We start from the raw sequence: 27,730 nt of genomic DNA, 5'->3' as shown, positions 1-27,730 counted from the left end.
GCAATCAAAGTAGTCTGGCCGTGTGGCAGGATCTGAAACATAAAAATCTTAGTAACTGCTGAGAGCTACATGAATACATTGGATACAATATGCATAGAAAAAGCCTGTGTCTCCTGAGGGAGAAGGGTAGGAATTCAGAGGGAGGCAGGTGAGAACACCCAGGGGACAGGCACCTTGGTCCCAGCACTCTCTGAGCTGCAGCCCTCTCCTCCTGCTGGCTGGTGGTTGGAGTTTGTCTCAGTTTCCAAGGGCAATACAATTCTTTTGATGCCTAAGCTTGTTTGATTCAGGTTCCTCTCATGTGCAACCCAGATAACCCATTGCCTATTTCTTTTATCTTTGAAGTTACTCAGAGGTATCTACACAGAGTTTCATTTTTAACAACCTCCCACCTGTCTTCAATTTAATTTCCGTTAGAAAACTCTGGCCGTGAAATCTGCACTTCTCTGGTCTAGGATGGTTTTTTCCAGAAGCATATTTTGTGAGCTCCTTTATGGAAAAGGAGGCTTCCATGGCCAAAGGCATTTAGAAAATAAATGCTGCGTACAATATATCTGTCTTGGAGATTCATGATGTAGCAAATTAAAGAATTCCCACAATGAATAAAGGTGCATTTCACGGTCTAACCAGGGATCCCCAGATTCTTTTTCTGACCCCAGAGCCTTTTTATTTGTGGAACATATAAAGTCCCAGAACTTCTGATTCTCCACAGGGCCCATTTTGGGGCACCCTGTCTAGGTTCACATGCAACCTCAAAATGGGAGATTGCCAGGGTGTCCCACTTAGAGATGTTTGATGCCCTGGGCTCCTTAACGTGGACCATCAGCAGCCTGGTGGAAGGGGCATTTGTGATCATTTTCATGGAGTTACCTTCTGTATACTAAGCATGAGGTCACAGTGGTCTTTCAAATTAGTGTCCTCCCATTGGAATTACATCCAAGGAAGGTCCTTGCTCCCTCTTTCCTTCTTTCTCTTTCTGAGCGTGGGGCTATCCACAAGGCAAGAGTCTCAAAGATTCTCTTCCAATAGGAAGAGGATTCCCGACATCAAGGGCAACTAAGACCCATGTGACATTATGAGATCTCTAAATTGTCCTTTCCTGTGGAGCATAAGGAGCCCTCTCCTCTGAGTCCCTTAGCCATCCTGAACAGCCAATGAATTTCAGTTTTTATTCACCTCTGTTTTACAAACGAGGAACCCAAAGTTCCTCTACTTGTCCCAAGACACACGGCTAGAATCGGAAGAACTAGATTTGCCATTGGGTTTGCATCACCCTGTTACTCCATTTTCTCTGTTTTCTTACACTGCCTGGGTCATCAAGCCATCTGCGGCCATTCCCCCGGCAGTTACATTTCTTTTCTCCTCCATCATCACCCAGATATTTCCTATAGGGACCTAGGATCCTTCCTTCAGGAATTGAGAAACAAGCTGGCATCTGTGCAGCCATGTACCTTGGTAGGTCTGGAAGGCTGTTTTTGGTAGCTGTGGCAGTACTGTTGCTCATAGACCTTAGGACCAATAGCCAAGGAGTCAGGTGTCTCTGTCCCTACTCAGGTGACTTCACAGACAAGTGTCCCACTGAAGCTCATCACCCAGGAAATAAGCAACTTTAGGAACCAAGGTCTCTCAGTGACATTGAGACAGCCATTGCTCAGCTGGCTTCTCAGCCTGAAGAAAAATACAGTAGAGGAAGGGAGGAAGGGCTGATATAAGAATCCAGAACTTCCAACTGGGTGGCTTTGAGGAAGGGCTTATTTAATATCCCTGTCTTTTCCTTTAGATAATTTAACAGGCACATATGTTTTTGCTTCTGTACGAAGGAATACACTTCAGGAACCTACCTCCAGGACTTGGGGTTAGAAGGTTACAAATCCCATAATCCAAGTATTCAGCCTCACCTAAAAATATTTTGAAAAGTCTGGTCCAGATGACTCGCTCTCAGAGATGCCAGAGCTAAGTGGGAACACAGACTTTTATCCTGCTGCATGTGGTATAGGGAGATTTTACCTCCTAGATAGGGAGAGTTTACTTTCCCAGCTGAAGCAACTGAGAGATACCCATCATGTGGGCATCAATGACCACGGTCACCTCTCTCCATCAGGGTGCTCAGATGAGGTGCTGGGGAGAAGGAGACAGTTTGGTTGCAGGAGAAAGCTTGTCACTGCAGCTGGTCATCTTCAGGGCTGAAAGCCTTCTGCCTTGGCAGCTGGAAGGCAGGGCTATGGAGAAGCCAGGCCTCAGGCTCTTCCTCAGTGAGAGTAAGCATGGGAGGGGCAACAAAATATAGAGTTAGGGGTGTCTGGCCTCTCTCTTTCTCAGCTCTGGCTTTAAGGCTCAGGCTCTCTCTTCTGCTGGATCTATTCTTTCTATTCTTCTCTACTGGTCTCTGCAGGCTCACCTCACCCGCTCAGCTACCCTCCCTGTGCTGTTTTGAATGAGAATGGCCCCCATAGACTGTGCATTTGAATGCTTGGTCATCAGGGAGTGGCATAGCCTAGAAGGGTTAGGAGGTGGGGGCTTGTTGGAAGAAGTGTGACATTGGGGGTGGGCTTGGAGGTTTTGGAAGCTGAAGCCAGACCCAGTGGCTCTCTCTTCCTGCTGCCTGCTAATCTGAATGCAGAACTCATGGCTCCTTCTCCAGTACCATGTCTGTCTGCATGCTGCTATGCTTTGTGCCATGCTGATAATGGACTAAACCTGTGAAACCATAAGCCAGCCCCAATTAAATGCTTTCCTTTATAAGAGTTGCCATGGTTGTGGTATCTCTTCATAAAAATAGAACGATGACTAGAAAGAAGTTAATACCAGGGAGTGTATTCTTGTGATTGGCTTGACCACGCTCTTATGTTGGCAGAATATGGATTTTAGGACTTTGGATAAGGAAAGCAGTTGAACACTTCGAGTGGGGCTTAATGGGCCATCCTAGTAGGAACATAGAAGACAGTGCTGAGGGCAATTTGAACTGTGGGGGCCAGAGCTCAAGAAGTTTCAGTGGGGGAGAATTTAAGTAAGTGGTTCAGAGATCATTCTTGCAATATTTTTGCAAAGAATGTTGCTGCTTTTTGACCCTGTCCAGAAAATCTGCCTGAGGCAAAAAAAAAAAATGAAGAATTTTTGATTAATGGTGTTGCAGAGAAGATTTCAAGACTGTGTCATGTGGTTGTTAGTGGACACTCTTATGCAGATCTATAACGAAAAGGAGCAAGACGAACAAGGAAAAATAAAAAATGTACAATTTGAGGAGAAAAGGAGAACCAGGAACTATATTGGAGCTAAGACTAGTGCTCAAAGAGAGAAAGAGTTTAAAGGAAAGCCTGATGCTAAACTGAATAAAAGGAGCAGTGAACTCAAGGCAAGACCCCACCCAACTGAGCTTCCAACTTGTGAAAAGGAATTAAGAAAAAGCTTAAGCAATAAAGAAACCACAGAAAACAGAAAGCCTATGAAAATATATTTGAACGAGGAGTCAAATTTAAGTCCCCAGAAAGCAACAGAATTTGGAAGCTTTGGCTACATGGTTCTGTCTTTAGAGTCAAGGCAGAAGGCAGGTGTTGTGCAATCTTTCTCCATGGCTAAGGAAAGCTGCTGAGGTCAGGCATGTGGCAGGGGTGCCCCTGAACAGAGGCCTAGAGAGGCCACTGCATGAAGCTGTGAAGGCGAAGCCTGGATTGTGTTAGAGACTCCAAGGTGAAGCCTGGATTGTGTTGAAGACCCTAAGATTCTGGAGATGCCAGAGCCATGGGATACTTGCTGAGAGCTGCAGACTAGGTGGGGAACCAGCCCAAGAGAGAAAAGTGTGTTGTAGCCAACAAAGCTGAAAGGAGTTGGAGATCTGAAGAGCCCTTTGACATCAGACATGGAGATGCAGTCTGGAGTTTGCCCAGCTGGTTTGCAGACTTTCTTTGGTACAGTATTTTCTTCTCACTTTGCTCCCTTTCCTACCTTTTGGAATGGTAATATATATCCTGTGCCATTGTATGTTGGAAGTATGCGATCTGCTTTTTGATTTCGATTTTACAAGGTTACAGTTAAGAGATTTCCTTGAGTCTCAGAAGAGACTTTGAACTTCGGAATTTGAAACAGTGTTGAGACTGTGATAGACCATGGGGACTTTTGAAGTTGGACTGAATACATATTTTTTGCATTATGATAAGACTATAAGCCTATGTGAGCAAGAGAGTGGAATGTGGTGGTTTGAATAAGAATGTTTGGTCACCAGAGAGTGGCATTATTTGAAATAATTAGGCCTTGTTGGGGGTAGGTGTGGTCTTGATGGAGGAAGTATGTCACTGGGGGTGAGCTTGGAGGTCTCAGAAGCAAGAGCTAGGCCCAGAGTCGCTCTCTTCCTGCTGCCTGAAGACCCAGATATAGAACTCTCAGCTACTTCTTCAGCACCACGTCTGCCTGCATGCTGTCATGTTTCTTGCCATGATGCCAATGGACTAAACCTCTGAGACTGTAAGCCAGCCCCAGTTAAATGGTTTCCTTTATAAGAGTTTGCCACGGTCATGGTGTTTCTTCACAGTAACAGAACAGTGACAGAGATACTCCCTGATGTGCCCTGTGTACAACATTACTACTATATGGATACTATTTATATCTCTGACTGTTAGTCTTAGACACATCTTGATATTCTTTTTCTGGTGAAATTCTAGAAACTTCCTATATTCCTTGGCTTATGGCTACATCACACTGCCCTTTCTTCTTCCTGACCTTCCTATGCCCCTCTTATAGACACCATTTTGATGACATTAGTCTCACCTAGATAATTCAGGGCCATCTTAAGACCCCATTCAAAAATACACTGTGTACCCAGAGCCTTTCCCTGTGTCCCCACTTCTACCATGGAGCATTTCTTCCTTTTACTAGGCTGTGATCAATGACTTAGCCTCCCCCTCCCATGTGGTGGTTTGAATGAAAATGGCCCCCATAGGTCCAGAGGAAGTGGCACTATTAGGAAGTGTGGCCTTCTGGATTGTATGTCGTCTTTATGGAGAAAGTGTTTCACTAGGGGTAGGCCTTGAAGTTTTAGAAGCTCATGCTAGGCCAAGTAGCTCACTGTCTCTTCCTGCTGCCTGCCATTCCAGACGTAGAACTCTCAGGTACCTCTCCAGCACCATGTCTGTCCGCATGCTGTTATGCTGTTATGCTTCCTGCCATGATGACAACAGACTAACCTCTGAACTGTAAGCCAGTCCCAATAAAATGTTTTCCTTTAAAGAGTTGCCGTGACCATGGTGTCTCCTCATATTAACAGAAACACTAAGACGCATCGTAACATTCTTACTTTGATTGCTAATGATAAACTACAGAATAAAAAGAATGAATACTTAAAGCAGCACACACAGAACTCTAGGGCCTTACACATGCATGGTTTCATGTCCCCAGGTCCATGTTCATTGATTTTCTAACACCTTGTATCCTCCTCCTCCATAGTCCCCAGGCATATCCTGGTGTCCTTGTAGTTGGACTTCATGGATAGATCTGGTATTTGGGATGACTCAGAGAAGATTATATTGACTTATTCCACCCTCTTCTCCCCCAGATCAAACTACTCACCCCCCAACCATAACAGTTCCTTTAAACCTTCTTCTAGACCTCCTCTCCCTGCCTTTTCTCTCTCCCCAATACTCACATCCTTTATCCTCTAAACTGGAGGAATCCGAGGGAACCAGGGGCATAAGCATGCCAGGGACAGCTTCACCATCTGTCAGAATATACCTGACCCCTTGCCAAAGAATAACCTACTTGGCTCACATCAGCCTTTCTGAGGGAAGCCTATATCCCTTGCCACCACCCGGTGCCAGAGTTTCTGGGCCCAGCTCACCTGTCTCTCCCCAGATGGGCAGGTACTCATCTTGCTGAATGTCCAGCATGATCTCCAGCCCGTTGCCCGTCCCCCCCTTGACTGTGGTGAGCAGAGGCTTGCCATCCTCGCCTGAGTTAAACATGTAACACTTCCCATATTTTGTAAACACCTGAAGGAGAGAAGAAAAAGAGAGAGAGAAAAGGACATGGTGACATCACATTGAGCTCCAGGGATGGGCAAGACCTTAGAACTCCCACAGCCAGTCAGAGTCTCTACTGCCCACTAATCTTAACCCTCTTGTACTAAAGATTTCTCTATTTCTTATCTTGCCTAATGGCTGGTTGTCTGTCAAATAAGATTTTGGTATCAAATAAGAAATTTGGGTACTCCCAGGGGCTTGTTGAGTGTTATCTGACCACTTTGGGGCACCCTCCCCAAAAATTCCACCCATTTCCAAGCACGTATAACATCATCTTGAAACTCTTGACCCTCTAAGCCATACCCCAAGCTTCAGGCTCCTTCCCAGGCTGCAGATACAACAACACTACTTCTGAGAAACGCCTTCCAGATGTTCCCCAGATGCCCTACACTCTGCCTGTCCCAGAAGGCACAGGACTTGCTCCAATATTCTACTTATGCTGCTATTTCTTCCATATCAGAAACATTTTCTTTTGAAGGCCAGGGAGGGGTATATCAAGAGGTAGGAAGTAACTAAACTTACAAGGCACAGGAAGTAAACAAAACTCACAGATTACAGGAGAGGAGACTCTTGCATAGAATTGAGTGGCCTGTAGGTAGCATAGGGAGCTTCAGGGATGAAGATCTGTGAGCTATAAATCATGATGAGGTGGGCTCTTTGGTGATGTCACTGCGTTTGGGCCATCCATATTTTGTAAGCAACCCTTATCCAGCTTGGTGATAACCCCAACATGAGGCTAGGCTTGGGTGGACCTATTCTTTGTCATTGGGGCCCCAGCTGAGTGAACAGCCATTTGTTGGCCTCTCCCCAGGGAAAACCACACACTCTTCCATCAGTTCCCCGAATTCCCATCAGGGGGAACAGCATCTGCTTGTCAAGGGGCTCAACCTAGACTCCCCTGCCAGTCTCACTGTCCAGTCTTTCTTTTTCTCCCCCATACATAAGCAGCCAACAAGGCTCATCAGTATCCCATATCTGCCTTGACTTTTGTCATTCTCTTTCTATCCTGCTGGATAGAAGCGGCCCCTTCCTGTCACTGCTGCTCTGGTTCCTTAACTGACTCTTGGAGTTCCAGACAACTCTCTCTAGCTACGTTATAAACTTATCTTTCTGAAGTTGATCCTGTGCTGAAAATCTATTAAGACCGGTCCATCTCCTGCAGGTTGAAATCGACAACCTCTTTACCTGGCCTTCTATAGTATGCTCTTCACATACCTGCCTACTTCCTGTCCTCTTCCTTCCTGCCTCAGCCTGCAGGCATCATGGGATGGTCAAGTCCGAGGTCTCAGGGACTACATCTGCTAGCACATTCATGCGTCTTCCCCCAGTAGCTCACGCAGTGTCTGGCACACAGACGCCATAAATACATGTTAAATGAGTGGATGAGCGAGAGAGTGGAGGTGGAATCGGGACAATAGGTCTGTAGCCCTGGAGTATACCCTGCTGTCTCCCTGCTTCTGCCTTTGCCCTTGCTACGTCTGACACCTGTAAATCTGCTTATTCTTCTCTGCCTGGACAACTACTCACTGTCTCCAAGGCTAAACTGATGCCTCTTCTCCTCCAGGAAGACTTGCAGGGCTGGGTGACCCTTCTTTCTTGCCTCTCCTTGTTCTTCCCCACAGCTTCCATCATACTGAATGCATCTCTCCTGAACTTGACTCCGCCTTTCACTTCTGAGTCCGAGCACTTAGATGGCATACAGAACAGGCTTATTCTATTTTTGCTTGATGAAAGCATGATCATAAAGATGTTGTGTGGAAGAAGTCCAGGGCAAGGGATGAGAGAGCTCTGTCCAAGTTTTCACCTTGTCCCTCAGTATTTGGTATTAAATGCACCAAATAAACCCTTTAAGCCATGATTCCCTTGTCTGTAAAATGGGAGTTCTAGTCCAGGACTCTGCTTCTTCTCAAGGTCACTAAAAACTATGAGCTTTCTGTAAATGCTAGTCTTTTTCTTTCTTTCTTTTTTGATTTTTGGTTATATAACACTTTGCAACCTCGAGCTGAAGCCAAATACATCTGGCAAGATTGGCTGGAAGAAAGCCATGCTGACTGAATTGAATTCCTGCAGCCACTGAGATCTGGGTGCAGGCCACTTCCCTCTGGCTCCCTGCCATTCAGTCAGGGCCAGGTTGAGCACAAGTGCTGCCCTGGGGACGGCCTTTCTTGAGCAGCTCTTAAGGGCCACAAAAAGGAAGACAAAGAGAACCATGTGTCAGTCACTGTGTTGGACTTTGGATGATTACTGCATTTGGTCTTCACAGCAGTGACTGTGGACGGGTATTGCAGAGATGGAAATCAAGGAAATTAAAACTCCACAACTAGTAACAAGAGAAGCTGGGATTCAAATCCACGTCAAACACAACCCCCTGGTTATGCTGTCCCAGAAGGAACACAGGGCTCTGGGTCACGGGGTCACCTCTCAGAGGAAGCACCTTCTTCGCTGCTTCTCCACTTTGCTTGTTTTTAATCAGCCAGTCATTATTCATGTGTGCTCCTACAACATGCAAGGAACAGGACGGTGGCAAACCCCTAGGGCCTACTGTCTGCCTTTAGCATCTGCAAGAAGTGCGAGTAGAACAGCCCTACATCTTCTCCATTATACAGAACGACTCAATTGCTGGCTAGCTGTACTGCTTCAGGATGGCCAGGTTGCTCTCTCGGCTCACGGTGGGAGAAGAGCTAGAGAGCCAAAAGCCCTAAGCAAACAGTTCCTCTAAGAACTGAACTTTCTTGTCGCTGTTGCACACAGTAACTGGACTCAGCTAATGAACCCGTCCCCTGGAGAGATGTTGGTAAGGCAACAAGCAGAGCATTTTATAGTAAGCACAATCATTGCAAGGGGTTGACTATGTCAGGAATGACTTCCAGGGTGTTTCAACAAAGCCCTCCCTTCTTTTCCTTAATGTGTATAGACACTATAAACACTTAGCCTCGAAAACTACCCATAATTACACTTAGCCCATCCGCATGGCGAGATTTGTTGGTAAAAGCAAATTCCAGCCTAGTGTCTAATTATTGCACATCCCAGCTGCCCCAATTAACTTCCTTTTCCTCCACTACTTAGCCCTTGACCTTTAGAATATTGGGCCGAGGATAGAATGTGCTGTCTATTCCTGAAGTTAGTCCAGATCCTAGCCTGGCCACACACGTGCTGTGCCAAGTGTCTTGATAAAGGCAGTGACACCCCATCCCCTGAGCAACAGACAGGAATGGAGTGGTCCAGGAGATCATCTCATTCATCCCCTTCCCTTTATAGATAAGGGCATGAAGACCAGGGAGGTTGAGGCTGCCCTACGGTCCACAGTGAGGATGTGTCCCAATGGAACACTCATTAAAATCTTTGTCCTTCTTTGAGGTGGTCTTCCTCAGTTTAACAGGATGTAGAGCTTTCTTTGGTCCCTCCCCTGTGAACTTCTCTTAGCTACCACTTGTCCTCTCTATGCAGGCTCGCGGGAGCTGAAGTCGGTGAGCTGAAGTCCTTCTCTGTAGAGAAGAGAGTAGGAAAGTCCCTTAGTGTAGGGCGCACAGAGAGTTACATCCTGCTCTTTGACAAGCCCTTGCCAGGCTGGGCCCTCATTCCAGCCCAGATGTTAGTCCCTGTTAGTGCACTTACACCAGGCTTCTATTTGCTGCCCTTCCTCCCCAGGAGGGTGCTGGGGCACAATCTCCAGTGTGCTGGTGTGGACTGATTGGGCAGAGTGGGTCAGGGTTGGGCACCAGGCTGATCATTATCAAGTCTGGTGGTCTATGGCGGCCAAGTTCTTCTTGGAAGTCAGGCTGCTGTGCTGCACTTCGGAAAACCTTCCATCTTGGAGCAAAGCTCATTAAGAAGTTTACAGGGAGGTGAAACAATAGGATGCTCCAAGGGGAGGTGCAACACCCCATCCTGCAGGGAAACTCATTAAGACAGGAAGTAAACAGCTCAAAATAGCTTCAGGAAGTCTGTGAAACTGACCAGATTCACTGGGCCCCTCTCTCCGCAAGCATATATAAGCAGTAACGATTGCTGAGACACTGTCGAACGAGCTCAGCTGCCTGGAAGACTCTCGGAGCAGCCAGGCAGACTGGAGGAAGCAGAGCTTAGCAGAGCTTTCTAAAAAAGACAAACCCCGTCCAATCTGTTGAGGGCCTGCAGGCTGTGCAGCACACTCGCAGTTTCTTGCTTTTGTGCACCTTCAGTCATGCTGTGGTGGGATTTTGGTGGTGGAGTTGTCATTGAGTTGTTCTTGCTCCTGTAAGTAACCTCGCACCCACAATCCTATAAGTAACGCCACTAAAACTCATTGGTTCACCAAGTCGGACAAGCGTGGTAGCTACACTTGGATCTGTTTTCATTAGTTCCCTGTCTGGGGTTAGTAGCCCTGTTCAGACCTCCCTAGGAATAGTGACGCACAACACAGGCCCAGCAGGAAGAAGCCTAATGTTAAAGCCCCAGACCCTCTAGAGTCTTGCACATCCTCCTTCTCCCTTCTTCCCCTTTATGTTTCACATTCCCGGGCAATTCAGTTCGCAGAGGTCCAGATGCTCTTCCCCCACAGGGCCTGTCCACAGGTTTCTTCTGTCTGGAATATTCTCCCCACATACTTTGCATGCATCACACTTCATCGTCCCAGACATGCCTCATTCACCCGCCTCAGTCTCTGGCTCCAGGATCTGCATGGGTTCAGCCTTCTTGCCTTATTATCTCGCTCACTCTGTGTTTCCCTGCCACAGGGTGGAACTAGGTCATTATTTCCTCACTAGACTGTAAGTTTCTAGACGACAGGAAGTGTGTATTTTGTTGAATGGGTGAATGAATCAATGAGTGAGTGAATGAATGGGTTCCAAGGTGTTGCTGCCCCATGTCCCCTTGTCTACCTCTGTCGGGTGTACTTGTAAGCTGGCTAGCCATACCTGATTCTGTCCAGCGCTCATGCCGAAGTCTTATCCAATCCTCTCCCCTCTCCTGTCTCCTATCCAGCTTCCTCTTTACCTGCACCAAACACGTTTGCATCTCTACGAAGATGTTAGAGCAAACAATCCTATCAGGAGCTAAGATGATGGGGAGATAGTTTAGTTTTGTGTGTGCAGCCCTGGGGGCTCTGAGAAAGCACAGTGCCTACTGGCTGGTGCCTCCCCTGCCTCCCTTCTTGGGCTGTGGAGTCGTCTGCTCCTGCTTGTTTTTCTGAGGATTATTTCCCTCTCGGCTCAGCATCAAAGGCTGCTGAGCTATTTACACAGAGCACAATTTTTCTACAAACTTCGGACAAGATGCAGTTCTCCTTGCCTATTTCAGGACATAATGATGGGTAAGTGTAACACATGCTTCAGATTTACACCTTATCGCCCCCGGGCAGAAAATACAATTTATTCAAGTCTAGGCTGTCAGGCCAAGCTCTCTGCTTCTCCAGATCTGCCATTCTTCCCGGCATTTCTCTGCCTTAGTGGTAAGAGTTGACAGCCCCATTTGTGGCTCACAGGGATGGGCTTGCCGATTGCTGCAAGTCGAGAACGTCTTGGAGCTGGATTGGTTTGTAAGGCTTAATGAGGATTAAGCAATGTGCATCCTTCAGACTGGACTCTTTAGACGGACTGAGAATGTGATACGTGGCCATGATGGTGATTGCTAGTATCTTCGCGGTGCCTTGCTCATAGGCTACAGTGTCTATAAAAACCTTCAACTTTCTGAGTGGCTCTGTAAGACTGGAGGGAAGGAAGCTGGCAACTCCTGAGTCTGCTCAGTGCTACCTGTGATTGGCACTTTCAGAGGTACTATCTATCTCGTTCTTCCCTTGGTGGTCCTAACCATCAGGAGAGTCAGACATCTTACGTGGTTGTGGAGACAGAGACTGGGATCTTTCTCTTGACAAAGTTAAAAAGAAGGAGCCATCGAATTTCCAGTCAGACAGGATGGGGCCAAGGCATCTTGTCAACTCTGTGGCCCTGAATAATCATGGGGCATTCCTAAGTCCAGTTTTCTCTTTTAACTGGGGCATCATAATCTTGGTTGGGCTACAGAGGCTAATGGAGAGAATGATAGTGATTGTGCTTGAGAAACTGGTAAAGCAGCATTGTCACTTTAGCGATTGCATCAGAGAGAGGATCTGTGCTCATTCTTTCAGCAGAAGAGAGATGTGCTATATAGAGATACACTGTAGGGAGATGCGCTATAGGGAGATACACTGTAGAGAGATGAGCTATAGGGAGATACACTGTAGAGAGATGAGCTATAGATGGATGCACCATACAGAGATGCGCTATAGAGAGATGCTCTATAGGAGAGATGCACTATAGGGAGATACACTGTAGGGAGATGCACTATAGGGAGATACACTGTAGGGAGATGCACTATAGGGAGATACACTGTAGGGAGATGCTCTATAGGAGAGATACACCATAGGGAGATGTTCTATAGACGGATGCACCATAGAGAGATGTGATGTGTTATAGAGAAATGTACTATAGAGAGATGCGCTATAGAGAGATGCGCTATAGGGAGATGTGCTATAGGGAGATGCTCTATAGGAGAGATGCACTATAGGGAGATGTGCTATAGACGGATGCGCCATAGAGAGATGTGATGTGCTATAGAGAAATGTGCTATAGAGAGATGCGCTATAGAGAGGTGTGCTATAGAGAGATGCACTATATAGAGTTGTACTATAGAGATATGCACTATAGAGAGGTATGCTATAGAGAGATGTACTATAGAGAGATGCGCTATAGAGAGATGCACTATAGAGAGGTGTGCTATAGAGAGATGCACTATAGGGAGATTTATTGTAGTGGCAAGAACAAAGAGAGACTGAGATGAACTTAAGAATGGTAGCCTTGAGACTCCTGTCTTGTGTATCCTCTACTCTACCCAGTTTATCTTCAAGTTGTTTGAAGAACCGAAAACAGTCCTGTGCCATTGACTTCTTATTTCTTAACAGTACTAAGCTTGTAGCTGGAAGCCTAGGAGAGCTAACAGGATTTCCACAGGCTAAGAGTCCTGGGGAAAGCACGATACTTTCACACATACAGCATAGTGTGAAATCTACATTTGGATCTCAACAACTAAGTCAATGTAGATGTGTGGTCAATCCCAAACAGGATGTTCTAAATCAATGAAGCATGGGGATCAGGGGTGGGGTCAGTGTACCTGGCTTTCCAGAACCTCTTCCAGCAGCTTGGAAGCTGTAGACTGGTTTTGTTATCTTCCACCTCCTCAGATTGCCTTAGGTGACCCTGTACCTACTGTCCTTACTCTGCCCTGTGGTGACAGGAGTACAGTCCTTCTTTCCAGACAGGGAGGGAGAGACTCAGGGAGGCTGAGTCAGGCTACACAGCTGGTAGTCAAAAGCCAGGGCAAGTCTCTTCCTTATTCCAAAGGCCCATGCTCTTGACTTCACTGGCTCCCAAAGCTGCAGCTCACACCCACATGCCTCTCCCAGCCTGCTCAGATACCAGCAGGTTGGCAAGCTGATTTCTTGCCTAAGGCTCTCCCATCTGGCGTGGAAAAGACATCTCAAGAGTGCCAGACACCACGAGTCTTCCGGATTTCTCATTTCTAACAGGGATCCTTTCTGGGGCACTGCACTTGGGCTACAGGGCCTGTTTCTGGGTTGGTATGAAATGTCGGGGAATCCTGACTCACGGGTTACAGGAAATACAATGTGGAGATCTTGCCAGGAAAGGTCAGGAATGGTTGAGACCCACAAAGACACCGTCTTTGGTCAAATTAAAAGTGCAGACAACATTGCTACACTATGTATCTACTTAGGAAAATTAATTATGTATAAGCGCCTTAAGGAGCCATGGAAGCATCTACCGGGCAGCACGCACCTGGGCCTGCAAGCTTCGAACCTTCTAACCTGCTCATTAACCCTGACCTTTAGGGCATCTTCTGGGCAGTACACTTCTCTTCCTGTCTCACTTATTACACTCGAAGGAAATGAAATTGCATGGTTCTGAAAATCCTTGGAGCCTCAGCCTCCCCCACCGCACTTCCCCGTTCAACTTTCCTCTCAATGAAAACCACCGGAGTTTCTCATTGGCTGTTTTCAGGATAATGTGCTTGTTAAGGGTTCATCATTGAAATTTTTCTTCTGCTCTCTTTGAAGTTCTTCAAATACATTTCACACAGTGGCGCAGTGAAAGGTCTTTATCAGACTTCCAGGAAACAAAATGAATCTGTCTTCTGTTTTCTGACATTGCAGGAAAGGAGTTTGGAATGAGCTCCAGTGAGAGAGACACATTAGCACAGAGTCTGAGTGGCTGGTCAGCTCTGCCAAGGCCGGGGCAGTATCTTATTCAAACACCTGCATGACAAATTCATTTGTTCCTGCCGCAGGGTGCTTTGACCACTTATTGTATTCTAAGAAGTCTGACTGTGCCTGTCCCCCAAGAAGATTAAATAGATGATGCTGGGGACTGCGGGCTGGGGAGGTGACATGGTCAGTAAAATGACTGTTGGGCAAATTGAAGAACTTGAGTTCAGATCCCCGGCACCCACCTAAGAGCTAGATGTGGCTGAATATGTCTGTAATCCCTGCTGGAAACATGGGGGGTTGGGGTGGGAGGGCCAGGTAGAGGTCACTAGCCTACTAGCCTGAGCCAATTGACAAACTCCAGGTTTCATGAGACACCCTGTCTCAAAAATTAAGGTAGAGAAGCAGTTGAAGAAGACACTGAATGTTGACCTCTGACCTCCATATGCATCTGAAAACAGGTGCAAATGCATCCACATGAACACATATGACTTTAGTAAACACTCATGAAAGCACGTTCATGTGGCAGATGCTGTTCCTGGTTGCAAGAGAGAGAGAGGGTAAGAGAGAGGATACACGCTCTCTCTTGTCCCACTTCTTTATTAGGACACCGCCATCTTTCCCAGGACATTGGTCATATCACTGAGCATGTGCCATGACTGGGCACGGTGCCAACTTCTTTAAGCATGCTCTCTTTTAGGATTCCCAGAGCGCCTTGCTGTATCACTCTCCCGGCTTGCAGATGTGGACGCCGAGAGGCCCTGAAAGGCTAAACCACAGTGAGGGAGTGCCCTGCTAACGTCACACTTTACGTGGGGGAGCTGTTAGAAGAAGAGGGCTTCGGTAAGTAAGCGATGGGCTCAGCTGTCCGTGGAAACAGTCAAGTTCTCAGAGGCATGGAGTATGGGGTAGTCACAAATGGCGGGGCCGGTGGAGGAAGACAGGGGTTCATCAGTGTGCACAAAATTTCATGTGGGAAAGAGGGATGATAACTACGATCCATCATGATGTATCACACATTTAAAAACAGCTTTAAAAAGAAGATTTAAGATCGTCATGCCACAAGGAAAAGATAAATATTTCCAGGGAAAGATATGCTAATTAATTTCACTTGATCATCTACATACAAGGAGGCACCCCATACCTATGCACAATTATTACTTGTCAATTGAAAAAAATAGTAAAAAAATCCTTAAGAGGCTTAGCATTATTTGAATGTATGGTATGGTTGTGAGACCGTCCTAGCCCTATGCCCAAAGACCACTTGTCTCCCTGTGACATTTACTGGGCTAACTCTGCTAAGAAGCAGAGGCCTCTTGCTTCATGTCTCCAATACTAGAGTACAGCCAAAACCTTTCTAGTGCTAGTTAGTTAGAGCTAAGCTAACCCGTGTAGTGGGTATTTGCTCTGCCCATGACCTTGGGCTATCTGACCCAATAGAGGCGGTGCTTCTATTAAAGGAAGGAGGGGTTCAGTTGTTCACTCTTTCACAGAGTCTTTGGGTGGCTGTCTGGGCAGCCAGCTGTTTCTGTCATTTCTTGCATCTCTTGGAAGTCACTTGCTTGCACTTCCTGCTTACTCAGGTAATATTATTTTCCTTCTTGGGCCTTTGATGAGGTTAGAAGTCAAACCTCATATAGTCAAAGCTACTATCCTCTCATATTTAAGCTAGGTACATTAGATACAAGACTTAGGCTCTTCAGGATGGGACAGCTGTTGGAATAATCTCTGTTATTTGCCAGTTACCTATGGCCTGGACATTTAGTATCTGTTTCTTGCTTGATGTTGTTCTTGTTTTGTTATAGTTCTATTTTTGTATATGCTATTACCCTTTCTTTCTCGTGGACAAAACTTGATAATTGCCCTTATTGTATATAATTTTGTTTAGAACCTTCTCATTTACACAGAAGGGGGAAGTGTAGTAGGTATTCGCTCCACCCATGACCTTGGGCTATCTGACCCCATAGAGGTGATACTTCTGTTCTGCCCGCAGACCTCATTAAAGGAAAGGTGGGAGCAGTTACTTGCTCTCTCTTATTCTTGAGCAGGCTTGATGTTAGGATCTAAGCAGGCGGGTTGCTGTTGGTGCTCTTTCCCCTTGGGCAGAACAACCACAGCAGTGTATCCTGTGTCCATGAGCGTTCACCCTTATTATACATCTAAATAAATTCTTTCGAACCTCTCCCAGACTCTTGTGGATTCTCACTACAAACCCTAACCTAAACACCATGCAGGAAGAGGTGTGGAGCACTTTGTAGAAGAAAGTCTCATGCAGTTCTGTCTGTTAGGACACTAGCATGCAGGGAGCTGGGGCAGTGTGGAGTGTTCCCCCTTTAAGTCCAACACAAGGCAAGCGGTTGTTGTCTGGGTGGATTCTTATTGAAATCACCCGGAAGGCCAGTGAGTTCTTTGAGGCCATTCTCCTGGAAAGACATTCAAAATACCAGGCCACTAAAGACCCTTTCCTGCCACTCATTAGGGATTCCCACATGGAGGCCTTTGGTGGTGGGTACCAGAGTTCTTTCAGGTTTGACTACAGCATGGTTGGCTTGGGAGCGGCCAACAGACACCAGGGCCTGATGCATATTTCAAATGGATGTGAGGGCAAGTTTGCTAGTATTTTTCTGAGGTTCTTACTAGCTGTCTCCTATTGCTAATAGGAGTTGGGTTATTTTCATCTCTGGATTCCCAGAGCCTTATCTGATACCCGGCACATAGTAGGTACTTTATGACCCATGGCTCAGCTGTGGGACAAGGGTAATGATGAAGACAGAGAATCCAGGACTGAGAGGAATTAGCATTGGAGTCTCCCTGGATCAGCTTGGCTCCTTGAACTGACCACCACTATGATGTCACCCCGAATGGGGCCAAGACAAGTCAAATCAAAATGAGCACATTTGACATGAATTTTATGAGTGTAACAAACCACTTTTTGATTGATTTAAGGCCCATTCCACAAGATGAAACACAGGCCAGTGCTATAAATCTGCCCATGGTTGGGGAGTCAGAGGCCCTGGGGGTACACGTACCACTATTATTTTGCTAAATGGAGATAGCAACAAACTGCCCTCTAAGCTCATATCTCTACCAGCAGATGAATGTCACTCTTAGACTCCATCAAAGAAGTTTCTTGTGTAGTGGACATCAGGTAAGTGTCTGTGGGATCCTCAGCCGCAATGGGATATCTAGATCGCCCCTCCCTCCAGGTTCAAGGGTCATCACGGAAGAGGGGCAGAAAGATTGTAAGAGTCAGAGGTTAAGGAGGACTATAGTGGGCAGTGTCTTCTAGGTACAGTGGGACTCCTGCACAACTCTGCAGTTGTGGTTACCTGCCCAAGGCCTGAACCAGACCAAGTCAGTCAACATTCCAGCATGGTGAGAGAGTTGGAGGTGGGTCTAGGAAGATATAGTGGGTGGAGTGAGGTTAAATATGATCAAAGTACATTGCATGCATGTGTGAAGCTCAAGAATGAATAAACAACATGGAACATCAACTAAGCTGAGCACATTTTTAATGGGCCAAAGCAGACTATACAGAACACCTCATTAGCCACAGTCAGTGTAGGGACTGGAACTGAGGGGTAGACCCCTTGTTTCAAGGAGGACAGGAACACAGAAAGAAAGGGAAGAAGAAAAGAAAGTGAGGCACAAAACTCCCACTCTCCCTTGCTGTTTCCGTATTACTGCTCCTTCTGTCACTCTGTTTTCCTGCTCTGGGGATGTGAAGGCCATGGTCCCAGTCTTCTCCACCTCCCACGCAAAGCAGGCGGGGGGGGGCATCAGGAGGAGGTTGCGAGTCCTGCTACACTCAACAACATGCCTTAGTCTATGTCCCCATCACTCTAGAGACAGTCGACACAAAGAAGTTTGCAGAGGATGTCAAGTAGATAAAATTAGCTAGCAATTTTATTATTGATAGGAATTCTCCTTCCAACTCTGAAATCTGAGCTCCTATAAAATGTGGTTTTGGGTGCATGGTTCCCATCATGGGCACCAGGCTATGATGCTCACCATCAGAACTATGTCTCATGTCTAACTAAAACTGTGTGCCTTTGACTAAAGTCCCCCCTTTCCCCTTCATTCTTACACCACCCAGCCACTTGTAACAACCATTACAAATGGCCATCAGATATTGGAACAAATGCTCATTACCACTAGTCATCAGGGAAATGCAAATTCAATCCGCAGGTGCTAACACCTCACACCTGTGGATGGCTGTTAGTGCGCTCACGAAAGATAGCAAGTGCTGGCAAGGATGTGGGAACAATAGAAGGCAAGCCCTTGAACACTGTTGATGGGGGGAAAATTAGTGCAACCATTTGGTATGGCTCAAAAAATAAGTCTGGTGCCGGGCGGTGGTGGCGCACGCCTTTAATCCCAGCACTCGGGAGGCAGAGGCAGGCGGATCTCTGTGAGTTCGAGACCAGTCTGGTCTACAAGAGCTAGTTCCAGGACAGGCTCCAAAACCACAGAGAAACCCTGTCTCGAAAAACCAAAAAAAAAAAAAAAAATAAGTCTGGAACTTCTATGTGATCCAGCAGCCCCATGTCTACCTAAACATCCGTGAGAATTAAAGCAGTATGTTAAAAAGATACTTGGTTTCCCGTGTTACAGTTTTCACAGTGCCAAGATAATGGAATCAAGTGAAGCGCAGTGACTGAGTGAGAATGTGAGATCTGTCTGTCTGTCTGTCTGTCTGCCTGTCAATGGTCTACTCATCCATCCTTGGTTAAACCTATTCAGTTTTCAAAAAGAAGTAAATATTGTTAATTATAAAAACATGGGTGAATCTAGAGACTGTGATGCTCAAAGAATTCAGATGGGAAGGTGAATACCTCATGTTCTCACTTCCATGTGGACTACAAGGCCAAGCTTGTAAAACCAAAGAGTAGAATGTATCACGGCTACCATGGCCAGGTCTCTTCACCTCCTTACCTGATCCCATGACTACGGACCTATTCCTGCTGCTATTACAACTGCTGTCTGCTAAACTTGTAGAAATTCATGCCTACTTGGTGACTTTCCCTGCAGTTTGCTCAGATTCCTTCTGGAACATTCCTTGCGTATTCCTGAAGATGAAGTGTTTACTACCCTAGCCGGTATTTATCTTCCTAGTATCAATCCCAGCGCCTTGGGTGGGCTCACCTTCCTGCTGTGAGTACTTCATTTCATTTTGTCTTGTTTTTAGACAGGGTCACACTATGAAGTCTTGTCTGGCCTGAATTCACTATGCAGTCCAGGCTGGCCTAGGGATGTTAGAGATCCAGCTCTATCTGCCTCTGAGTACCAACATTAGAGTGCATGCCACCACACCCCAAATAATCTGTGTGTTTCATGCCTGGATGGTCAAGACTGAACTGAGACCACGTAGCACACGGAGCAGCTGTTTCATTGTACCTGCTGGAATTTCCTTTCTGTGTAGGTGAAGAAGGGGGGTGGGAGAGGAAAGACTCCCCAACCCCCAAAGTGAGTTATGGAGTGTTCCTGGGAAATTCTGCACCATCCTTCACGGCTGCATTGAAGCTATGCATCAGTGAAGACCAAATGATGGTTTATGATGTTTACAGACGAAAAGCAGATGTTCCCATTAATGCCAGGGCAGAAAACAATCCCAAGGCAGGTTTATTGTCAAAGCTTATCAAGAAAAGGTCAGACAGGTGACTATCCACAGAGGGCCGAGGCTCTGAAATCCTCACACTACCGTTCTGCTCCTTCTTTTTTTCTTGCTGTCAAACCTACTTCAGTTCTTTTAAGTTCTCTGAGAACACCATTGATGTCTACTTCTTTGCCATGTCTGGTCTCAGTTCTTGTGAAACTTAGGATTTTAGTAGCAAAGCTTGCACCATGAATATTCAGTTTTTGTGGCTTCACCAGGGCGAGAGGGTGTTTGTAGTTTAATGAGCCTGCCTTCTCCTGACATGTGGGATGTGGATCTGGTGGGCAGAGAGGCAGTCGGCTTGATGCCATTTTCCTTCCCAGGTCCATAGCAGACAGAATAGATTACCCAGCAATCCTCTCCTCTGGGCCTTGCAACTCTTCTGGTCTAGCAGTCTGGCTGCTGTGAAGGAGTCTGGTAATGTTAGTAAGGGGATGAATCCCATTTGTTATCATTGCTCACAGAGGTAAGTTCTGCCATGCTGCCAAGGTTGTTTGACGGAAACAGAGGTAAGACTTTACTTGTTTTAAAAATACTGCCACAGGTTTGGCCCCTGGTCTAGCTTAGAGAGAGCATAGACTTCCAGATAAGATCCGGACTGCTGGACTGGAGAGATGGTTCTGCAGTGCAGAACATTTTGCAGAGGATCTGAGTTCAGTTCCCAGCACCTACACTGGGAGGCTCATAGCTGCCTTTATCTCTAGCTCCAGGAAATCAGATACCCTCCTCTGTCTGCCTTGGGCACCTGCATGCATGTATGCATACATACACACACACACACACACACACACACACACACACATGTACGCACATATAAATAAGAAAAATTAAAAATAAGTCTTAAAAACACCTCATTAACTTTTCAGTTGGGCTAATGTTTATCAAGCAACGCTTGCTTTCCTGTCTACTCTTAGGTTAGCAGCCAGATTCTCATGTTGGTGTGGTTCTTATGGACCACAGGGCCTTGGCTTATGATCCAAATATCTGAGGTGAGTGGAGGCTTTCAAAACAGAAGACAAAACATTCTTTACTTCACATCTAACGGGTGGTTACATTTCAACCATCGTGGTAGGTCCTGGGATAACACAGGTGGACAGGACATGGATGCTGCCCACAGGGAACTCAGGAGCTGCTGTAGCAAAAATGGAAATAAGACTGTTTCTGATTGTCAAGGAGATAAATGTCATCATAGATCCACGCCCATCAAGCTTCAGGATGCAGTTCTTCAACGGGTAAGTCAGGTAAAGCTCACCTGGGAGGAGTATATTCCATCCCATAATGCCTCCTGATTTGTGAGCACCTACAGGGGTAGGGTGTGGTGACAGGGATTGGGTCTGCATCCACGTACCCTGCAGCCTGTCTTTCTTGTCCTCTTCACTCTGCACCAGACCCTGCTAGCTCCTTTTCCTGGTCTGTGAGTCAGGAGGCATACAAGGATTCTGGGATAGAACCCAAAAGGGGTGCTCTCTTTCAGGGCTGTCAACAGAAGCCTCCTCCGCCTTTGCCCTCATCCTCGTCCTGACAAAGCCACGTGGAGATGAGCAGAGATAGACACTGTGAAGGTGGCTGACGGGTGGTTCCCATAATACATTTGCCAAATCGATTGCTGTCCCATTTACAACTGAGGCTCCGAGGAGATGAATCTTGGAGCAGCATCATGAAATCCCATGCTGCAGGCAGGCCTTGGGTTGGTTGACCTTGGGCTGACTTCTAATTTTTTTTCTGATCTTCAGTTTCCTCATTGAATAGTGGGGATAATAGCCAAGTGAATTCTGTAGGAATGAAGTTCAGGCTCTTCCATCTCAGGCCCCATGCTGCTGGCCTGTCATGTGCCAAATGATCTGGCCATTCCTACCTCTCTCAGTTGTCCTGGAGACCAAGTAGAATGATGGCTGTGCCAGCTGACTGTGAGTTCGGAAGAGCTGTTTGGAGGATCCAGCATCAGTTTCTCAGTGATCTTTGCGGTGGCTTCAGCCCTGTCCACTGTTCATGCTGGGGTGAATGGCAGCCTGTAGTGATATTTCGTTTGTGATCTAACAAATAAAGCCTGCCCAAAGATCAAAGTGCAGACAGAGCCAAGTCACTAGTTAGCCATAGAGGCCAGAGAGTGGTGGCAGACACCTTTAAACCCAGCACTCGGGAGACAGAGGCAGACCGATCTCTGTGAGTTCAAGGCCACCTTGAACTACAGGAAATTAATCCAGTCTAAAAGAAACAGACTGTGGTGGCTCACACCTTTAATCCCAGTACTTGGGAGTCACACTTTAACCCCAGCACTAGAGAGGTAGAGATAGGAGTGATATGGCTGGGTGGAGAGAGGAATAAGGTGGGAGGAGACAGGAGCTCAGATGTAGTCTGAGGTTTGGTGGAGACAGACGCAGTCTGAGGATGCAGTCTGAAGATTCGTAGAGACAAGATCACCTCTTCAGTCTAAGCATTGGCAGAGGTAAGAGCTCTCTAGTGGCTGGGCGTTCTACTTCTCTGATCTTCAGTATTAACCCCTGTAACTGACTCTGGGTTTTTATTATTAATGCCAATTAGAATTCGTGCTACAGCAGCCATACACTTGTTTGCCTGGGACCACTTTGCAAGTCTCAGATGCAGGACTTTCCCAGAGGGATAATTAGACTGATGTCTGCGGCGCGTGCCAGGTACTGTACCACATTTAGTCCCCCTCCCCCTCAGCTCTCATCCCCATTGTTAGAAAAAGAGACACAATTCTCAAGAGGCAAAACAGCCTTCCTAGCAGGTCAAAAGCAGCCCCAGGACTTGCTTCCACCAGAGCCTGTCTGATGAAGCCCAAGCTCCATGCATCCCATTCCATGAAACAGCAGCAAAAAAAAAAAACCAAAAACCAAAAACCAAAAACCAAAAAAACAAAACAAAACAAAAAAAACACACTAGCGTTTCTTAGCAATGTAACAAAATTCAAGGTTTGCACAAAGCACATCCCGGCATGTCTACTTGTAAATAAAACTAACTGTGAGTTGATATTCGAAACTTGCAGTGCCCACTGTTCCCAGGCATGGCAGAGGGAGGGGCTGAGACTCTTTAGTGTGGCCTCCTGGGGGCTTCTGATCTATGGATTGAGCTTTGGCTGTGTCTCCCGAACTCTACTGAAGTTCTCCATGGATGTCCAAGTTAGAGGTCTGAGGGGGGAAGACGAGCAGCAGTTCTTTACAGCTTGAAATTGCCTCGCTTCTGCTTTGAAGTTAGCCCTCCAGTTAACCTCCTCCTCCTCACCAGCCTGCTTGGCTTCAGCCCTGAATCAGATTGGAGAGTGTCATTGCTGACCTAGTGAGCTGCAGTGCCTCCTCCAGCGTCTCCCTGCCCGCTCCCTCCCTTGTCCATCAGGGTTCCACACAGCAGTCAGGAGGATCTTTCTGGAAACCGTACCAAATGCTTTGGTTGGCTTAGCATACCAGAGCTGCTAAGCTCCGTGTGACCCCCTCTTACCTATGTCTTGTGAATATGCTCTGCTTCTCCTCAAATGTCCTACATCCCTTAAATACTGATCCCTCTGCCCTAAGGCCCTCGCTCCTCCACTAAGCAGATGCTCACCTCTCCTTGTACTCCAGCTGGGACATACCCCTTTCCCAATACCTGCCCCAGCTGGCCACCTCCTCCTCAGAATGAGATGCTCTCTCTTTGGGGTTCTGGTAGCACTCCTTGCTCTCCTCCAGTCCAGTATACTCTTGGTTTGCTATCATCCCCTTGAACATCAGAGCTCATCTGGCAGCACGGAAGTCGGGGCTGACGAAGGGACCCTCTTTCATGGCACTATGCACTCTTCCTCATGGCCCCGATGGCCTTGTGTTTGTGGGATCACCTGGTGAATGCCATTTCTCCACTCCAGAAGGCCAGCTCTCAACTGTCTCATTTTGGCTCATGTGCCAAGTCCCCCGGGAAGTAACCTGAAGACAGACATCTGCATAGAAAGACCATCTGGCAGGGTTCTTGGAAACACATCGAGGGGGCTTTGGTGGGAAGAGTTCAACTTCTACACAGTCATGACAGAGGCCAGAGCTGATTCATGCAAGGGACTGGCTTGGTCCCCGCATTGGATCTGAGCTACTCTCGGAGAGAAGATGTGAGCTCTTTTCACCAGAGTGCAATCCCCAAAGAAGGAGTTTCTGGAGTGGGAGCTGTCAGGTGCCACTTGTTGAGCCGATGACAGAATCAATTCTTAAAATAGTGACCACAGCATCCATTGTGCTGCCATAGTCTCAGGACCTGTCTTGAGGCTTAGCAGTAACCAACAGACTCCAATAAGAGGAGATGTCCATTTATTGGTCTCTCTTTGCCCTATCCCGAAAGTGTGAGATTATGTCTTACTGTCTATCCAAGCATTTTTTACAAGGCCTGTCTTAACATACTCAGTAAAGAGTTATTCATTGAATGACTAAATTAAAAAGCATGAATGAAAGAGATAATGCTGAAATTTGTGTTGTAAGAAAAGATTAATTTGCACATGGCTCAGCTATTCACAGACTGCAAAAGCAAACACACCTATCGAGTCCTGCCCAGCTTTGTGCACCACGGTGGCTGGCGGATGGGCAGCACCTCCCCCAGCAAACCTCTTCCTGTCTGCTTGCCTGCATGATGGATGTGTCCGGGAGGAGGCTGCTAAGGAGGCAATCGAGTCTCTTCCTGGATCACTGTCAGATACAAAGAAGAAATGTCTGGTGCAACGGGGGTATTTAGAATAGAAATGAGCAGGTTTAGAGAGAATCGTGATGGCTATTACAAATATTTGAGGAAAGATCATTGAGACAGATAATAGCTGAATTCTGTACCACTATGAAGAACAGATCAAGGGTTTGGGCTATACTTACGGAGCTCAACAAAGTGACCAGTGATCTTTCTAGGGAGGTAGGCATATTTAATTAGCTTGTGTGTGTGTACGCGTGTGCGTGTGTGTGCATGCACACACATGCAGGTCTGTATTCACATGTGTGGGTTTGAGTATGAAAGCAAGAAAACGACATCTGGTGTCGTTCCTCTGGAGTCATATGCCTTGTTTTCTTTGTGTGTGTGTATGCATGTGTGTGCGTGCAAGTGTGTGTGTGTGTGTGTATGTGTTGTGGGTGTATATGTGTTTCTCTGTGTGAGTACAGGTACATACTATGGATTGAGTGTATAAGTCAGAGGACATCTGTGGATTTTGGCCCTTGCCTTCTACTTTGTTTGAGGCAGCATTCCTTGTTCCCTACTAGGCTATCTGGCCCGTGAGCTACTGGGAGCTCCTTTGTATCTGTCTTCCTTCTTGTAGGAATACTGGGTTACAGAGGTGTGCTACCATATAGGGTTTTATGTGGGTTCTGGGGATCTGAACTCTAGTCCTCATGCTTTTGTTTGAAGTACTTACACGCTGAGGCATCCCCCCAGCCCTGCCTTGTGTTGTAAGAAAGGGTCTCTCATTGGTTTGCAGCTCACCAATTAGTGAGGCTGACTAACCAGTGAGTGCCAGGGTCAAACAACCATCCACATATCAAATATTACATTATGATCTCTAACAGTAGAAAATCACAGTTATGACGCAACAGCAAAATTAATTTTATGGTTAGGGGTCACCACAATACAAGGAACTGGATTAACACGTTGAAGCATAAGGAAGGTTGAGAAGCACTGCTATAGACCCAAGCACAAATTAGGCCCAGGGCATCTCTCACTTCAGGTAACAGGACATCCGAGTGTGGGAGAAAGAGGAAGCCCAGACCCTGAACCTTGAGAGGGGAGTCGAGTAAGATGTCCCTGTGAATCAGAGTGGAGAACCTGAGGTTTGGAAAGCAGTCTGAACCTATGGCAGCGTGAGTTTGGAGTTCCTGTCTGTATTCTGTTGATTTTGATTTCTGGTGGTGTGAACCTGAACGAGGACCTTGGTCTCTTGAAACCTCAGATTTCTCATCAGTAAAATGGGAGACAGGATGATCTCAGAGGCTTCAAATGAATCTGGGCAGCTGCCATGTAGCCAGACAAGCACATTATGTAACTAAGCTTAAGCAGAGGTAGGAGCTGGTGGGGAGGAGGGATGGGGCCTGCAGTCCAGCCCACATGTTGGTAACCGCTGGAGCTCACGTTTCCGGGATAACTAAAGCATGAGTCATATCTTCATGGGTCACCCTGACTTCAGTAGCAGCAATGAAAACTTACAAACTTCATTGATAAAACCCCAGATTTCTAAAGGGAGAAAGGGACTCCAATCTTTTTTAAAGGGGATAATTGCTGGTTTGCAGACTGGGGTAATGACCTAGTAGGTCAAGTGCTTGCCTCACAACCCTGACCACCTGAGTTTGGATCCCCAGGACCTACATAAAGAAAGCCAGGTACAGTAGCAGATAATACATCTGAAAACCTAGCACACCCCTATGGTGAGATGGGAGAGAGACAGATGAATGTCCAGAGGCTTGGACAGCTAGTCAAGTGTGTAAAGCAATAACAGGAGGGACCAGGGTCTCCAGCAAGCAGTAGAGATTATCTTTAGATCTCCACACATGCATCATGACATATGTGCATGCATGCACCCCCCCCCCGCCGAGTAACTGCTGGTTTTCTCCACATCCTGTGTCATTCCCACCTCTCAATGACATGCAGGGTTTGGGGAGCTATTTATCTGTCTGTGTTGCTTGGACACAGTCTTCCATTTACACACCCATTCAGCACAATCTTATAACCTTCTGGACCCTGAGCCAGTCCTGGACAGGTCTAAAGTCATTCTCAGTGAGGAGAAGGAAAGGTATTTGTCTCATTTATCTATATCCAGCTGCCATACCATGGGTGCCTAACTAATGTGTGCTAGATAAAATATAAAATAAAATGGCGAGCACTGCATGGAGATCGGTTCTTTGTGCCTTGGGGCTCTGGAGAGCTGGGTGTAGGTCATTCCACTCTCCCTGCTGGGGGAACTACAAAGATTCGAGGTGGCCCTCGGGGAGCACTCATTAGCAGACAGCACTCTCAGGGACAGCAGACATCCTCTAGTCAAGTACCAGGGTGGTTACCATGCTGAACACAGCATACATCAGATGCCTAATGGTGCGTTTGAGAACATAAGTGGTGTGTACCAAACGGAACCGAAAGGGAATTAGAGCCACATGCACAGCAAGGAGGGAAAACACCAAGAATAGCCTTGAGACAGTGGGCCAGAGACCATCCTTCAGACTCAGGAGAAAACCATTACTCAAGCCCCCAGAGGCCAGGAGCCGTCCCTTTGCAGAGCTGGGCTGGGAGTGGGCTCCTTATCAAAGCTGTCTCTACTGGGCCTGAAGGCCTGGCCCTGACCATGCCACCCTGAAACCCTCTGTCAGCTCTCCTAGCCCGCTTGGCAGGTCTTCCTCCTCACTCCTTCCCCACCCTCCTCCTCTGCCTCTTCTCCCTCTGTCTTTTTCTATCTCTATCTGCTTCTGACTCTACTCCGTGTGTGTGTGTGTGTGTGTGTGTGTGTGTGTGTGTGATGCCTGTGGGTGGGTGTGCCCATGTATGTGGAGGCCAGAGGACAATCTCCAGGGTTGTTCCTCAGGATCCACCCACCTTTTCCTTTGTTTTGTTTGGACACCTGGTCTCTCACCAGCCCAGAACTCACCTGGTCAGCCAGGCTGGGACGAGTCTGAGCATCCTCAGCACTGGAATTGCAAGTGCACCTCACCATGCTGACTCTTGTCTTCAGTGTGAGTTCCAGATAGTGAGTGTGGGTCCTTGTGCTTGTATATCAGACACTTCACTGACTGAGCCCTCTTCCCAGAGCCATGTAGGTTTTTACTTAACAGATATGTTGGCCTACCTAGTATGTGGCTTAAGATTATATGCCACAGTCTGTATACCTACAAGATCATA

At 46.8% G+C, this 27,730-nt stretch overlaps 1 protein-coding gene across 2 annotated transcripts in view; it reads right to left on the bottom strand.

The window, feature by feature from the left end:
• The window catches only part of Asic2 (acid sensing ion channel subunit 2), a 1,085,888-nt gene that overhangs the window by 90,386 nt on the left and 967,772 nt on the right, over nucleotides 1–27,730 (bottom strand). For both annotated transcript variants that reach the window (XM_041664595.1, XM_041664594.1), the window contains exon 2: nucleotides 5,828–5,978. In XM_041664595.1, the coding sequence (XP_041520529.1) occupies nucleotides 5,828–5,978 (151 nt within the window). The remainder of the gene's footprint in view (nucleotides 1–5,827; nucleotides 5,979–27,730) is intronic.

The sequence above is a fragment of the Microtus oregoni genome, unplaced genomic scaffold (genome assembly GCF_018167655.1).
Source record: "Microtus oregoni isolate MIOR12 unplaced genomic scaffold, Mior012 000015F_ref0000493, whole genome shotgun sequence".
Lineage (NCBI taxonomy): Eukaryota > Metazoa > Chordata > Mammalia > Rodentia > Cricetidae > Microtus > Microtus oregoni.
This window is presented reverse-complemented; position numbering and strand designations above follow the sequence as displayed.